The sequence below is a fragment of the Ambystoma mexicanum genome, chromosome 4q, assembly GCF_040938575.1.
Source record: "Ambystoma mexicanum isolate Mex_15411 chromosome 4q, UKY_AmexF1_1, whole genome shotgun sequence".
Lineage (NCBI taxonomy): Eukaryota > Metazoa > Chordata > Amphibia > Caudata > Ambystomatidae > Ambystoma > Ambystoma mexicanum.
In genome coordinates this window covers 37,137,132-37,154,599 of record NC_090928.1, presented here as the reverse complement: position 1 = coordinate 37,154,599, position 17,468 = coordinate 37,137,132, and the positions used below count along the sequence as shown (strand labels likewise).

Genomic DNA, 17,468 nt, shown 5'->3' with positions numbered 1-17,468 from the left:
GATGTCTTTTTCTTCAACCCCCTCCGATTCCGCGGTCTGGCTTCAAGACTTGCCAGGACTGCAAGTCGAAAATGTCGATCACCGCATTTGTTTGTGGTGCTTAGGCGAGTCGCACTACACCGGCGACAGTTCGAAATGCCAGTCGCTGACTGCTAAGGCCTTGGGGGTGGCTAAGGGGACGCTCCAGGTAGGTAGGGGGCTCTAAACGTAGTAAGTCCTGAAAATCAAAAATGTCCAAGGGGGTTTCCACTGACGACTCGAGGGGCGACTCTCCGCTTCAGGAGGTGGCCCAGGGATCTCGGTCCCTGAATGGTTCCCACCATTCTTCTTCCTCGTCCTGGCAGTCTAGGAAGCGTCGTCACTGGTCGTCTTCCCCGTCCTCCTCTGAGGATGGTGCCTCGAGGAAAGTGGCATGCCCGACGAATTCCTCGACTCCGGAGGAATGGGCTACCTTTTTAAGGAGCAGATGTTGGCGGTATGTCAATCGCAGGGCACGGTTCCGGTCGCACCTTCTAACAAAGCTGGCACGGCTCAGGAAAGTCGCAAGAGATGTGCCTGCAGGTCTCGGTCCTCGCCTCCATCGAGACCGCTGCAACATGTTATGGGCTCGAAGTCGGCGTCTTCAAAGTCCGCGCCGCGTCCGTCCGACGTCAACGCTTTGCCGTTTTACCAGCCCACGGCGCCGTCGGCACCAGTGTGGACGCCGAAGCCTTCGGCGCTCACGACGCCGAGGTTGTCTACGCTTTCGACGTCGAAGCCTTTGGCGTCCTCGACGCCTTCGGGTATTTTTGCCCACAATTTGCCATTGGAGTAACCGGATCTGGTGGATCTTCCTAGGAAGGCTACTGAGGCCAGTATAGGACTCCAGTACCTCTTCTGTCCCCAGGCCAGGGTTTCAACTCGCTCTGGACAACATTTATGAAGAGGAAGAAAGGTCTGATTTTGAGGACTCTGGTGAACTTGATGTGGCTCCAGTTGTTTCTGGTGAGAAGTCAATTGGAGGAGTTGAGGCAAACCCTTCATGATCCCAGTGGGTTGGTCACTTCTCCGGAAGTGGAATTTGGTAGGCCTGAGCCTGGGGCTCATGCTGAGTCTTCATACAGGTGGCTCATGGCTAGGGTCACAGAGTATCTGGGCTGGTCCAGTCCTCCTGAAGACTTTGTACAGGATGATCTAACGGATATCTTAGATCAAGGTCCATCCTCTGACCCAGTGTTACCATTTAATCTCACCTTACAGAAAAGGGTGGCAGCTGCTTGGCAGTCCCTGGAATCTCTTCCGGCTGTTAATAAATCTTTGACTAAAAAGTACCGCCCTTCTGTTAGCGACCCCAGCTATTTATCCACTCGCCCCACTCCCGGGAGTTTGGTGGTTCAGGCGGCTACCTCGAGGCAAGTGGCATACTTTACCATCCCTCCTGATGGGGACAACCAGCGATTTGACGGTTGGGCTCGGCAGGTATTTTCTGCAGGGAGCATGGCATTGAAATCGGCCAACTCCACTTGTGCCTTGGCAAGGTTCTCACACACTCTGTGGAACTGTTTCTTTAGCGGCTGAGCATATTCCCGAGGGGGAAGAAAGGGATGGATTCCTTGCTCTCGTGCAAGACGGCAAGGATGCCATGTGCGAATCCCTTCAGTCGGGTTTGGATACGGCTGACAGTATTATCCGATCCATGGCTGTGAGCACCGTTAAACACAGATTTGCGTGGTAGCGGAAGTCGGGTTTTGGCAACCATGGCCGTAGGTGACTGTAGTGACGGATGCTTCCCTCGCAGGATGGGGCGCTCATGCCAAAGACTTAACAGCCAGCGGTCGTTGGTCTCCGTCGGAGTCCAAACTCCACATCAATCTCTTAGAGCTGAGGGCCATCAGGCTAGCCCTGAAGGCTTTTCTGCTGTCTGTACGGGGGAAGAGCGTCCTGATCATGACCGACAACAAATTGGCCATGCATTACCTCAACAAAAAAGGGGATAGGTCACTCCCATTGTGTAGAGAGGTAATGGTTCTGGGCCATCCAGCAGGGAATTCCGACCTCTGCAGTTCATCTGGCCAGAGACTAAAATATGGCGGCCGCCGCTCTGAGCAGGCAGAGCACGACCTCTCGCGTGCGAGTTGGCTCAGGAAGTCCTTCAGGAGATGTTCGCCCTTTGGGGAACCCCGCAAGTGGATCTCTTCGCCACCACTGTCAACCGGAAGTGCAAGTGATTCTGCTCAAGGAAATTTCCTCCAAGAGGAACCTTAGGAGACGCGTTCGTAGTTGATTGGTCATTCCCACTGCTGTACGCGTTTCCTCCAGTCCCCGTCATTCCTCAAGTGTTGCGGAGGTTCGGTTCCCACATGATCCTCATTGCTCCGGATTGGGCCAGGAGAGCGTGGTTCCCGGACCTTCTAGAAATGTCCATCTGCCCTCCATGCTGTCTTCACTACCAAGAGGATCTGCACGTGCTCTCTCTCGCAAGGGGCCAGGTTCTCCATCCATAGGTCAAGACTCTCAACCATCATGCTTGGTATCTGAAAGGTTGAGGTATAAGGATTGGGAACACCCGGATGACGTGATGAAGGTGTTGCTTTCGGCCAGGCGGCCTGCAACAAAATCCCTGTATCGTTGCTGTTGGTGAAAATTCTGCGACTGGTGCAGAGGTCACAATGTTGATCCTTTTCAGTGCTCCATTCCTATGGTTTTCTTTCTTACTTTCTTTGGCCCACAGGGGGCCTTCAAGTGGGTATGGTTACCTGGCAGTGCTGTCTATCTCTAAGCGCTCGTCTGAAGAATGTTCTTACTTTAAGATTCCTTTGATTTCTCAATTTCTTAAAGGACTGACTAATGTGTTCCCGCCGTCCCCTTTCCAGATGCTTGTTTGGGATTTAAATTTGGTTTTGAAATTTCTCATGGGTGCCCCGTTTGAACCTTTGTACTCTTGTCCCTTGAGATTATTATCCTTCAAGACTGTTCTTGGTTGCGGTTACTTCCGCTCGCAGAGTGAGTGAATTGCAGGCACTAGCCTCTAAGCCACCCTTTACTGTGTTTCACAAGGACAGGTTTGTACTGCGGGTACGTCCTTCCTTTCTACCTAAGGTAGTATCTGAATTTCATTTGAGTCATAAGGTGGTTCTTCCATCTTTCTCCCCTCCTCATCCTGGTAAGGAGCGACTCCATCGGTTCGATCCTAGCAGAGCTTTGAGCTTTTAAATTTCTAGAATGTCCAGTGTCAGAGTGGATGATCAACTCTTTATAGGATACGCTGGACACCGATTGGGCCAGGCTCTTACCAAACAGACCTTGTATTCTATTCAGTGCTCACAGATGTTCTCAGGGGTTTATGAAGAATTAGAAAAGTGGTTGTCTATGTGATGCAGAAAAGGGCAGGAAAACTGCTGAATGGACACACACTTATGTGGATTGCAGGTGCGCGGCCTACTTCAGTGGAGCCTGCCTGGAGACACAGGGTCTGGGGAGGCCATGTGTACAGTGGCCCCTGTGCGGAAGATACCTTTTGAAGTGTACATGGTGTTTGGCACCTTGCCTAGTCCCACCCTGCCAGCCCCCTTGGGCAGGGCATGACCACAGGTGCGAACGGCCATTGATACTGGAGTGGGATGGAGGGGCATGAAGCATGCAGAAAAGGGCTGGAACACTGCTGAATGGAGACACTGGGTTTGGCTAGGACGTGTGTACAATGGACCCTGTACGGAAGGTACCTTTTTGAAGTGTACATGGTGTTTGGCACTTTGGCCGGTCCCACCCTGTCAGCACAAGTGAGCGTGTCCTTGATTCAAATAAAAATTGAAACAACTAATCATAAAAGATTTTTATTTTGTTACTGATGTTGATGGCACAAATGTACTACAAATTGTATACTTCGGTTTGCAGCCCAGTGTGGGAAAATCCCCTGTACTGACCGCTGTCACTGGGCAATTTGGCTCGAATGGCACCAACGAGACGGGCGCATATCACTCGTCGAACACAGTATCCAAGCCTCCCATGAAGCCACCATGTAAACGAATGATAGGCCACCAACCTGTAGCACCTGTGGAAGAGAAACCTACAAACTGTATTTAAATGAACATGGCAAGTGTACAAAACTTAGTTCAAAATGCTATCTTGTATCCTATGGCATAGTTGCCAGTACAAATGTTACTTCATGGATCAATCAACTTGGGTTTAAAGTGTAGACACATAACAAAAGTGAACACCCATGCAATCCATAACGTTTGGGGGAACAGAGAAATATTGTATCTCGGTTATACATGAAAGACACATAAAATGACCACTATGATTTCCCCAAATCGCGAGAGATCTATTGAGTTGCCAGACTACATTCATTTGGCAGTGATAGATCAAAGTTACGACAATATAGGAGACAGACATGAAATGTTAGTGGCCTAAGTTACACCACATCTAGAGTACACTTGCGCGTTACTTGGATCGCGAGGGCGAACGTTTGTGCGAAGTTCGTACAGAAGCACCATCATAATCCTCAACGGAGACCTTGTGAGGCAGGCTGCCCTGAAGTCATGCAGCTTGGTAACGCATTGCAGCCGCGTCTCGTCTTCTGATATGTAGGCAAAGCAGCCAGAGTTTTCTCTGCAGCAGCAGTGCTCCTCCTAGGTTGGCATGACCTTGCACCGATTGCAGGTACACCAGGTGGAGACTTCTTCCATGCAACTAGGCTCTGGTTCAGGATCTAGTGATTCGTCCTCGCAACTGTCGTCCGATGCCCCATCGTTTCCGCATCTTTCTTTCAAATAATTCCGCCTCAGAATACTCTGGCTCGTACTGGTAGGGCTGTATTGTCATTATACGACCAACTCAAAATCGATAGTAATGCTAGTACTAGTATCTGTTTGCACAGGCTACGAGCAACAAAGATAACTGAACAGAGCAGAAACGAGTCACAGTATCTACAAAAAAAGACAGCGAAACGATTGGAAAAGCAACTCTGATGTCTGATGAGAAGCGGTCTTTTTATACCAGGCTTGTCCAACCTTTTTGAATGTGGGGCCGAAGCATTCACTTGTCATCCAGTGGGCCGGCGAGCCAAAGGTCAACCACCTCACCCGAAGCTGTATATTAAAAATCGATGGTGTGTGACCTTTGACACAATAGCATCACAGGCAGTGATAGCCATGCAGTCCCAAAGATAGCTTTTGGTGTCAGGGGCAGTGATCAAAGGATAGTTTCTTGTGATTTCTTCCAGTGTTTGTGTTGATATTTTTCTGAAACAGTGGGGGCGACCTTGCGTAGCGAGGGAGCTATAAGGATCTAGGGTGGGTTTGAGGGGACCCCTCCCCAAGATTTATTTCTCCAAATATGGGGCTGAAATTGTGCATTTTACAGCAGGAAAAGTGACCAAAAAGCCATAAATTTACAATCAGTTATAAAGGGGAACATGTACATTCCATGTCCCCAACAGCAGACAAGAACATTGAAGAACACAACCCATTTTAATGATCACTGTGTCCACAGTGTACAACAGCACTGTCACTGATTTAACAAATTGGCATGCTGGTTGTGCCCGAAATATGCCTCTGTAACATGTCTATGCTGGCTGTTCCCAGTTTAGGCCAGCATTGTCCTGTACAAAGCATGAGTGATGCTGCCTGAGTATGTGCAGTGTGCCCAATACATATGCCAGCTTATCTCTGTAATACACAGTCATTACTTCTGTGCTAATAGTGACGGCACTGATGCCACGACCCGGTTAATGTATTTATTTCTGCAATGTTGGTCGGGTACCTGTATCCGACCAACATTGCAGAAATAAATTAATCGGTTGGGCCTCCCCACAGGAACCTGGGCTGAACAGAATTACTGAAGCCTGCCCTTCGAAGCACATTGGGCCTGTAGTGCTGGTGAGGGCAAAAAGGTCTGAAGGTAAAACTTGGCAGAAGCAACTTTGGATCCTCCACATTTCCCAACTCTAGAAGATGTGGCCAGCACCCGGTACTGCAAGACTCCATACGGCTGGCCTACCGCCACATGCCCCGTAAGATGTATGGTGAGCCTCTGCTTACACGACAACATTTAGTGCCAGGGTCCCCATGCCCAGCCTCCATGTGGCCAGGAAAGGGCATGGGTAAGTTTGCAGCAAACAGTGTTCGCATTGTTCCCTCTTGGGATCTCTACCTGCGGTCAGGCTTCCAGTCGGCCAAACCACAACAGGCCATCTCCTTCCTCTACCCAAGTAACGCGGATTGGCAAACCAGGTATAATGAGTGGTTCACGATGGCTCCTCGCAGCCGACACGTGGGAGTCGGGCACAAGACACAGGCCCGACAAAGTGCCAAAATAAATTTAAAAAATGAGCCGTGGCTGAGGCCTGTAACTGCCTCTGGTGCCCCCTTGCAGAGGTCACCAGAGGCAGTAACGGTCCTGCCCACATCCTGCTCCTCTGCCACGTCCCGCTTTATTTATTTGGACAATGTTTGGTCGGGTCCGTGGACCCTATTTATTTATGTAATCTTGGTCCCGTCCAACATTACAGAAATAAATAAATTGGATCCACGGACCTGACGAGCATTGCCCAAATAAACTGGGCCGTGGCAGAGGCAGTAACAGTCCTGTCCACATCCCGCTCCTCTGCCACGTCCCGCTTTATTTATTTGAACAATGTTTGTCGGTCCGTGGACCTAATTAATTTATTTATGTAATGCTGGTCCCGACCAACATTACAGAAATAAATTAATCGGGTCCATGGACCCGACAAACATTACCCAAATAAAGAAATAAAACAGGCCGTGGCTGAGGCCTGTAACTGCCTCGGGTGCACCCTTGCAGGGGTCACCAGAGGCAGTAACAGTCCTCCCCACGTCCCGCTCCTCTGCCACGACCCGGTTTATTTCTGTAATATTGGTCGGGTACCGTAGTGACCATCATTGCACAGACTCTCTTGAGCCTCACGGGCCACATCAAATGGCTTGGAGCCGCTTCGTGGCCCGCGGGCCGTATGCTGGACAACCTTGGCTTATATCTATTGAGGAAAGAGGCATCCTGCCATTTCCATGGAGGCACGCCATTAGCTTGCGCCAGAGAACGTTGACACGAGACTTGCATTTGCATTGTGAAATGGGCCGTATGCGTCTAGTGATGTCAGCTTCAGGGGTGGGGGATATGATTTAGTGCCGCTAGGGCAGTTCACCTTAGGGCGATGCAGCAACGGATAAGATTGGCACAAGATGGCCGCACCCCAATGCTTGATTTCGCATGTGTAAAAGTGAGAAACTATGGTAAGGTGCATTTGGAAATGTATTTACGATCGATCAGATTGCTTTAAACTACATGCCCGAACGCTCTGGACAATAACAATTTTTGAAAGCACTATTCCTTTAAGATATATTTCCCCTACATGGAAATTATTCGTTTAAACACCAATTAAAAGAATTGGTGGTAGAGAATCTGATCAACAAGGTTATTCTGCGTCTGACAGAGCCTCTGGCCGCCGTGCCACATGTGCAGCAGCCATTTTATATTCAGTATTTATAGGTTTACCTTGCCTGGAAGACGAGACCATATAGATAGGGTGCCATATTGGAACGAGGCCCATGTATCACAGCAGTTTTGTTGGTAATCCAAATAAAAAAGGTGACTAGCATTTTAAATTCGCCACCATTTTAAGTCTATTACCTGTTGCAAATCAATCGTTCAGCACCCATATACAATAAATGCATTCTTACATTTGATTACAAAAATTAGTCCTCTTATATTTAATAACCAATGCACATATGTTCAAGATGGGGCTATTATATTGGCAAGTACCCACAATTGACTGGCCATTATCCTAACATTAGAGGCTGTAATGATGTAATGGATTTAATTTATCGTTCACTTGTTCAGGGCATAGAACACATACCTTTACAGTAAAACTGTTTGATTAAGAATGTATGAATCGGCCCTCATGTGAACCAAACTGCAGCATCCAAAATATCTCTTTTGGACGATAGTTTCAGTATTCCGTAGCCTATTTGTTTGGATCACATCCAGTAGAAGCCACCAAATTGAGTTTTCATAGTTGCCGCCTGGCAGTCTGTAGTGGACCACCAATGCTGCATTAAGTTGTTACTTCTTCATCATCGATCTGTTAGCTTATTTTTAAGCTCATTTATCTAACGGTCTTACCCACATATAACTTTCCACAGCAACGTTTTATAACGTACATCACATTAGTGGTTTCGCATGAAGTACCCATATGAATGTATGTCCTAGCTGTATACCTCCATGCATTATAGCTTCCACATGGGAAATGGCCCTGGATGATGTTGGCCCTGGAATTGAAATGCCAACAACATCCAGGGCAAGACGTTTTCAGAATGAAGCAAAGAGCCTATAGGAGGTACACTGAGTTGATAGCTGGACTGGGGAGCTCCTAAGTTACGATAGGTAGCACCACCTGAATTAGGGATTGCCCTTTGTCCCCACTACCAGATCTTGGCTAGCTGACCTAGAGACTGCTTAGAATATTTTTTAACAATGAGTCTAAAGACATTCTTTGTACACCAGCCAATGGCTTCAGCAAATGCATCAACACAGCTATGCGTTAAATCCACATTCATTCCTCCCAAGATGTAATATGCCACCTGAAGGGTTTTTGAATGGGCCATTATTAAAACTGAGTATGCAACATTTTGGTTAAATGACCCTTTACATTATGTAATATGACCATGCAGCCTTTAGCGCAAGCAATAATCTTGCTCATAATTATAATACAATTCTAGCAAAGCAGCTGCCCAGCCTAAATACCCAAGTTGCTTCCACTGTGTAGATTATGAAAAGAGGGAGCAAATATGTACTTTATGAAAATATTTTTCCTGATGTGGCTGCCATCAGTTAACCATTATGGAAATTGTGCGGAAAGGGCAGAGTGGGTTGCCAATGTTCATTACTTGCTTTTTTTTCATAGACTTTACATTTCTGAGGAGCACTCTTAAGTAATTATTGTATAATCTTCTCTTTTGTTTTAACTGACACACAATCTCTTTCTAGAAACTGTTAATGAAACTTCGGAAGCCAAGGATCACAGCAACCATTTGGTCATCTGGAAAAATTATCTGCACTGGAGCCACAAGGCAAGATATTTCATTTGCATACATTCTCTGAAATTCCTAATTTGCTTGTTTATCGGCAGTTCTTTCATCCATAGTGTGCTTTGTTCTTTCCAAGTCACTGACCAAGTTGATTGGCTTTGGCTAATTTTCCAGATCTTGAAGTCCACAGGTTCTATAAAGGGTTATGTCCAATTATGTTGCATTTTCTGGCTAAAATGTCACGCTATGTATGCCTCGCACAGACTGTTTGATGCATTTTTATCACTGAATCATTTTTTAAAAAAACGGTATTAACAGTGGTAAACGTTTTAAGTTATTAATTACCAAGCATTGGCACTCCCGCCCTCAGTTCTGTACATATACCCACCACCTAATTTCTCACTTGTCAGTTATCACTACCTAATGGGTAGTGCAAATTTGGAGGCCTGCTATAAATAGTTATTCATGATAATAAGAATTGGCAAAAAGAAAAAGGGAAATGGAACATAGTGCATGATCATAGGTGGATACATAAAGGAAGTTTGTATTTTTTGGTGTGTGATATACCTGGTCCTGGAGCCACATTTTGGGGACAACTGGGTAACCTTGTTATAAGTGCACTGCCAGTCTAATGGAACTGAAATGTGGGGGAAGGGAGGATAAAGGAAGGTGTCTAATTAGTGGCAATATCTAAAATCCCTCGGTGTGCGTTCATGAAGAATGCTGGCTATTCAAATTGTTTCCTCTTGTATCGTACCAATGTGGGGATGCAAGTGTCTTGTTGGGGGACTTGAATCGGAATGGAGTGGCAAAGTTAGTATTGCATGTCAATGGGTGGGCGGGTGGGTGGGTTGGTTGGTACTATATATCCCAGGCTATCGCTATCCTTTAGTCGACCATGGCTTTTTGACTTACAAAACGCGAACCATAATTTACCCTGTAGGTTTTTTCCATCAGTTTCCAATATCCATGTTATATAAAGTAAACCACCTTTTTGCTTTCATGTGCTTTTTCCACACTATTTCCCTTTCACTGTCCTTTTTTTTAAATTCCAGATGTGATTGTACATTTATTTAGCCTACTTTTTAAAAAAAAATTTTTTTTACCATCAAGCCAAATATACAGTGAATCTTCTCAGCTAACCTCGACTAGCATAGGAAAGTTGGCATCAAGCAATGTGGTGCTTGTATACCAGCACTCTATTCCACTACAACTCCTTAATAAAAGCAGGAAAAGGGAATTTTCTTTTTTCTTCTTGCTGCCCAGACAGACAGAACTCCTCTTTGCATGGTTCATTTCAGGGTGGGAAGTCTCCTGGGCACCACAGGATGTCTACATTAATCCCATCCCCAGGCTCCACACACATGAAGGTTCAGAGGTTTATGCTGCTTGACTGGACTTTTGAACCCATTTAGGTCCCGTTACCACTGAAGTGCTAATCTGCTACCCCCTAGTCGCCAGACCGAAAAAGTGCAACAGCAAAAAGGCTTAGGGAAACTCTCAAAGGTTCAGTAAATGGTACTTACTGCTCCTGTTAAAGGCTTACCCATGTGAGTGGTCAAGTGAATTCAGCGAACCCTGGGAAGTGCAGGTTACTAGGCCACATGATTTCTTTTTTGTTGAAAATCACATTTTATTGGCATTTTGTAACATTGAGAAGGACACTACAAAAAGTTAAATAACATTAACAGATAGCTAGTCACAACACCTGTATGTCTTCCACTCCCCCTCCAGCACCCAGCCCCTAGAACAATGACTATCAGCAGTTAGAGACAGCTTCATTTCCCTTGCTTTCCCTCCCCATTTCGGTCTGTTCATCCAGTTAGCTGCCGTATTTAGCAAAGTTTAACCACATCTATCCAAGCTTTACCCTGCACTCATTGAGGATATGCGTCAAATGTAAAATTTTGTAGATCTCCCTTACTTTCCGCAACCATTTCTTTTCCGTGCGGGCTTTATTCCTGTTCCAAAATTGTGCCACACAGTACCTAGCTGCCACCATCATGGTGCGGGTCATATGATTTCCTTGGACCCGTTCCCCCCCCCCCCAAACCCCCCCTTAATTTTCAACACATACCCCAAACAAGAGCCCCCATGGGGACAGCTGTCGTGCAATCCCATCAAACCCCTTAAACCATGAGGACCTCCCCCAATAGATATGTATATGGGAGCAACACCGCCACATAAAGTAATCTGCGCCAGTGTGTCGGCATCTCCAGCACTGAGAGTCTGCACCTGGGTACACTTTAGCCAGGAGGGCGGGCGGTGCCACCCATGAATTCTGATCGCCTGCATTCTATATTGGAGGGAGGCCATGACGTGAAGCCCTTTTGCACATACTGTACCATAATTCATCCGGTATCTCCCGCTGCAAATCTCTGGCCCATCATCCCCTGGCATTGGCCCTGTGTGTGGTCTGCCTTTAGTAATACCTTATAGAGGCTAGCTATACGACCCTTCGTGTCTCTGCCCTGCAAAAATAATAATTCAAAAGTTGTGAGGTCCCTCTGCAGATTTTTCCCCCATTTCGTGTCATTGTAAATAGCGAAATGGGAGTGTCGACCTATATGGAGACAGTTCGCCAGAGCCCCCATAGAATGGAACTCCTCCTTCTCCCACATCTGACCTGCTCTACTGAGGCACGCCTCGTATCATTTCTAAAATGGCTGGGGTTCTGCTGTGCTTTGTAACGCGCCTATACACAAGTGCTTCAAAGCACGACGAGGCAAGGAAAGGGAACAGGAAGGACAGACAATCTTACTATGCCAAGTGACATTGAGATCCCGCAAGTGCAACGGGGGGAGGGTAGTGCTGTACATGGGATCAAAACAATAACAGGAAGTGCAGCCAGCAGGTGCACTTGGCAAGCAGTTTGCACTGTACATGCAGTGGCGCGTTAACGAGGGCTGAATATCTGGGGCATAAATAGCAGTATTCGGCACTCTGCCACAGAAGAACAGGATGCCCGGCAAGGGTATTGGGCGCACAGATGCCATGAGAGTATGGGTAGCTTCTGTGCTCATGGGGGTGTGCTATGAAGAGGGATCGGGCACTCTGGGCGCCCTACAGCAAGGGTTCTGGGGGAACGGGAATGCTCTGCTGAGATGGCGTGTTACAGCAGTTTCAGGGGTCGAGTGGGCATTTCTGCCCCATTCCCTGCTGGCTGATGGCGTTCCTTACCAGCTGTGTGCCCTGTCCTCTGGGTGGGTGCTATTTCCACCTGCTGTTTGACTCCTTCCTCTGGTTAAATTCTCTGCTCCACCCTGTGCTTGCTGCCTTCCTCTTGATAAAGCTCTGCTGACACCTTCCTCTGGGTGAAGCGTCTCTGGGAAAAGAGCTGCTTCGAGCCGCAGACTCTGGAACGGGGGACCTGACCTCTCCTAGACGAGTGGTAGGGAGAATTTTCAATCTAATTCCGTCTACCTTAGAGACCCACAGGAACTTTACTGGATTTTGAGGACTTGATATTTTTAACCTGGAGATTGAGACCCTTTTTCCCCCCACTCTCTCGTATTTTACTGTTTCTTTTTGGTTATGGAGTCTAACCAACTCCATAGGCATCATCCTTTACAATTATGTCACACAGGACCTTCAGTGCAGTGCCACAGGCAAGTCTTTCAGATTTCCCAAGGTTTAAATACTTTCTCTGAGATCAACTACTGTTTCCCAGAACAGTGGAGTGAAATTGACTTCACTTAGTCCTGTACAATTCTAGACACAGCACACCCTATCTTGCAATAGAGTGCTGGAGGGGTTACTTAGTATCCCCTATGTCTAGTTACTCATGTAGCATTCATATGTTACCCTTTCCTCTCCTACGTCCTGTCCCCTTTCCTCCATACTTTGGGACATTCCTTCCTGTGGGACGGGACCAGTGTACTTTTGTAAAAAAGCATCAAATTGAAAATGTGTGGGTACGGCACGCGGCCGTAACCCCGCCCTGCTTAGCTCCGCATTGCCCTTCAGTCCTCTTCTCCGTGCGGTCGGAGCTGGATGCACTAGCATCATCGGGAAAGACCTTTTTTCTTTCCCATCGTGCTTCTCTCCTGCAACGGTTCTGCGGTCGCGTTGTCTTCCGTCTATGCCGGAGCGTCTGGGATTTTCCACTTGTTCCACTTAAGAGTGTCGCTTCGCTAGGGCAGATCCCTGCTCTCTCTGCTTGGAGTGTCTGGGGCCGGATCACAGTTGGGACTTGTGTTTTCTTCTGTGATTCCCTTTCGGTCCGAGCACTTCGTAGGTGGGAGGAAATCTTCCATCGCACTTCCAACTTTTCATTGATGGAAAGAAGAGACGCCCGGTAAGTTCTTTACTTTTCACGGCACCCTGGCCAGGGGACTCCTTCCCGGGGTCCTCCAGGTCCGGGGGGGGGGGGGGGTTTCATAAGCTCTACTACCGGGGTTATCCCTGATATGCCTCTCAGTCCTAATAGGCATACCAGGGTTTTCTCCGAGGGTTTTCACGAGGGGCCTGCTTGTACCGGATCACGATCCAAGGTTCACCGATCGGGTGCTAATAGCCAGCCTAGGCTGAGGCGTTGGGTACCGGAGTTCGCGCCGAGGTCTCCTTGTTGGGAGCTTCCAGCGTAGACACCGGGGTGCGCCCTGAGGCTTCTGTTGAGGTCGTCTTTACTGAACCCTGGTTCGAGGCCCCTTTCGGGGGAGCTATTAAGACCTGACTCTGTTCTGAGGTTCCTCTTCACGAGACTAAGGTGTGTACCAATGGAATTGACAGGCCTGTTAAGGTCTTGTTTATGAGGTGGATTCCTCTTCTTTCCAGCACTCGCAGTGTTACCGGTTTTGATGAGGGGGCACAGAGAGAGGTCGACGACTGTAACTCCTCTGTTACTGGCTTTGCAGAGGTTCCTACTTTTGGAGGCTAATTTAAGGGACAGGATGTCCAGTAAACATCCAAGGGTCCCATAGTACCGGCTCTGCCGAGGTTCCTTGTGTCCAGGCTAAAATCTCAGTCCAGTCCCCTGATCAGTCTGTGGAGTCAACTGCCTCATCGTATGTAACAGTTCTCCTCAGATGTTCACAAAATGGCAGGCGTTCTCTAACGCGTGGTCTAAGTTGGCTATTTTTGATTCTTCCCTCACACCCACGCTATCGTCGACGGGTGCTGGGAACCTACTTTTTGGTGGACAACCTTTTCCACGTGACAGTGTGAACCCATTACGCCCTTCCTATGACTGCCATGCTCGGATGCCACTACCACATTCGGTCCCGCTTTCTCCTACATCTGCCCCATTGGTTTATGTAGACCCGGTGGGTGGCGGGCCCTCTACACTGCTTTCTTGGGGTTATGATCCTCATGAGAGGCCTCTGCCCACTCCAGCACGTAAGGTCTCGGCAGAGGATGTGTTTTTTTGCAAAATTTCAGAGTTAATGCACTCTGATCCCGTGAGAGAGTACTTTAAAGGCCTCTTTAGAGATCTGCCCTCAGACTCCATTGCCTGCCCCGACAGTTCTGTCACGGCGCCTGTTGTTCCGGGGGCAGCACCTCCTCTGCCTCCCTTCTCACCGGTGGACAAGTCCTCAGCAGAGCGCGATGTCAATCTGACGCCTGTCGCATCACAGTCGGGGGACCCGGATGCTTTAGACGACCCCTTGGCTGATCAGGATAGTGAAGACCAGCCCCGCTCAGTCAGAACATTTCACGACCAGGTACTGGACATGTCACTGAGGCACCCGCTCTGCCGGAAGGGGTGCTATCGGGGGCGTTAACCTTGTTTCCACAGGAGCGCGCCGGCGTGTTCCTCCAGAGGGATGACCTGGCCGAGGCCCGCAAGGTCTGGGATAAGCCCCACACCTTGCGCGCCGGCCTGTTTGTTCCTCCAGAGGGACGTCCTGGCTGAGGCCCGCAAGCCCCACACTGGGCTACACATAAATAAAAGAATTGACGCCCGTTATAGGCTTCACACCTCCGAGGGAGTAGCCTTGGCGTCATGTCCGTTTCGTCCTCGACGGTGGTAGCGGCCGCCACTCTATCTAAGCCGGCTTCTGCAACTTCCGCAGCTGCGGCCCAGGTTCTGTCCAAGGAGGACAAATTGCTCGATTCCTTGGGCAAGATTTTTGCTAACTCGGCGCAGCAGTTGCATCCGGCTAACAGAGCTCATTTTAGCAGCGGCAAATATGAAACTGGAGAGATTTGGCTGACTTCCAAGAGTTCATTCCAGCAGACAAATTGGGAGACTTCAAGGGCGGTCTGTCAGACGCCAAGATGTTGGCGCAGGACATGCTGGAGGCTGCTGCGCACCATGTCGGCTCGAGGCCTCATGCTGGGGGTGGACACCTCGTCAAGTTTGGCTTCATGCAACAAAGTTGTCGAAGGAGGTCTAAGATAAAGTTCTGGACCTGCCTTTTGATGGCAAAGAGCTGGTTCATTCTTCAATGGATGACAAGCTCACCAAGACCAAGACCAGCACACAAACTGCCAAGTCTCTGTCGGTGCTAGTGAAGGCCCCAGTCAACGCACAGATCTGGCTTTCAGACTCGGTCCTCATCAGGCTTCAGAGGGTTCCAGGACTGCAGGTCTCGTAAGCCTGACCCGCTGAGAGGTAACTCCCGTCGGAGACACAACAAGGTAATTTTTCTCTCGCCCTTCAGCCTCCACTTCAGGGACAGGTAGTCTCTCCGCCAAAAAGTCTGCAAAATATTTTTTTGGCGTTCGCACTAGACTCCGGTGGGGGGACGAATCTCGTCCCATCTGCTCATCTGGATGCATGGCAGACTGTCACCGACCGGTGGGTAATGTCCATCGCTCGGGCGGGTTTCCACTTACACCTTACCCCTACCCCACCCTTCAATCCTCCCTTTCAGCAGTCAGGGACACCCTCCCTCAAGGCCGAAGTCCAGAAACTTCTAGAAATCGGAGTGATAGAACCCATTCCCCTAGGGGGAACGAGGGGAGGTCTTCTACTCTCGTCTGTTCACAGTGCCAAAACCCAACAAGGCTGGCCTGCACACCATTCTAGACCTTTCCCAGTTCAACTTTTCTCTTCCCCAAGAGAAATTCAAGATGATTATGCCCTGCCAAATAAAGTCCTCTCTTCAGAAGGCCGACTGGCTCAGGTCCACATGCATATCCTGATTTGGAAGATGCATCAGAAATATCCCCAGTTCTCTCTGGGAGTGGAGCACTATCAGTTTCGAGTGCTCCCTTTTGGTCTCGGCTCTGCACCGCGTGACCTCACAAAGATGTCAGTTATTGCAGCTTTTTTAAGGCTACAGGGTATTCCTGTGTATCCATATTTTGGCGATTGGTTTCTGCGCAGTCCTTGTCCAGTGAAAGCCTCGAGCAATCTTCAGTCTCTCCTTTAGCTCCTGTTCTGTCTTGGGCTGTCGGTGAACTGGCGGAAATCCTCCTTGATGATCTCTCAGGACCTGATATTCCTGGGTTTCCATTGAAACACTATCGACTGCAGAGTGTACTTGACGGTGGACAGGATGGCGGATCTGTTAACCACGTGTCAGGTCTTCATTCAGTCGGAAAACCTGTCCGCCTGGTGGTTCTAGAGGCTTCTAGGCCTCATGGCTTCATGTGTGATTGCTTTCCCTCTGGCACATCTCAAGATGCGACTTACACAGTTGGCTCTCTTGAGCGCCTGGCTCCAGACGGTGGACCCAGACACCAAAATGATCCCGGTTCCACCCTACATGAGGAGGGATCTTCTTCCAGCAATCTGTCGGTGGGTGCTCCCTTTCAGGAGCCCTTCCCTCAGGTTACCATTACGACGGACTCCTCCCTTATCAGGTTGGGCGCGATGATGGATCATCTTCAGGTTTCGACCTGTGGTTGCCACAGGACAGACAATTTCACATAAATTATCTGGAACTTTTGGCCATTTTCCTGGCGCTCAAATCTTTCAAGCCAGGGATTGTGAACAATGTGTTCCGCATCTGCACAGACAATGAGGTATCCATGTTTTACGTCAACAAGCAGGGGGGTACCAGGTACCTCCCCTTGTAGATCTAACCATTCAGATTTGGGAATGTGCCATTTAGCATGGTGTTTGGCTGTTGGCGGTACACATTCTGGGCCAGCTGAATGTAACAGCAGACTCTCTCAGACGGCGAGCGGTGGTCAGCTACAAGTGGGAGCTGAACACGGTGATCCTCTCCGAACTTTTTCGCCATTGGGGCACTCCTGAAGTGGACCTCTTTGCGACATCCTTGAACAAGAAACTTACTCTTTATGCTTCCAGGAACAGGCTAGGAGCTTCTTCCGTGGGGGGGATGCTCTTGAGATTCTGTGGCACAACATGAGGGCTTACGCCATCCCGCCTCTTCCTCTGACTTCACTGGGCGCTATGCAAGCTCAGGAACACATTGAATTGCACTCTCCTGTTCGTAGCCCCGTGTTGGCATGCCAGATTCTGGTTTTCGGAGCTTCAGCATCCATCAGTCTGCTCACCAATCAGGCTTCCGCTGATTCCCGACCTGCTTC

The 17,468-nt window shown here is 48.7% G+C and overlaps 1 protein-coding gene across 3 annotated transcripts in view; it reads left to right on the top strand.

Moving 5' to 3' along the window:
- TBPL1 (TATA-box binding protein like 1) overlaps positions 1-17,468 on the top strand; it is a 270,644-nt gene that overhangs the window by 100,423 nt on the left and 152,753 nt on the right. For all 3 annotated transcript variants that reach the window (XM_069607406.1, XM_069607407.1, XM_069607408.1), the window contains one exon: positions 8,983-9,065. In XM_069607406.1, coding sequence (XP_069463507.1) covers positions 8,983-9,065 — 83 coding nt within the window. The remainder of the gene's footprint in view (positions 1-8,982; positions 9,066-17,468) is intronic.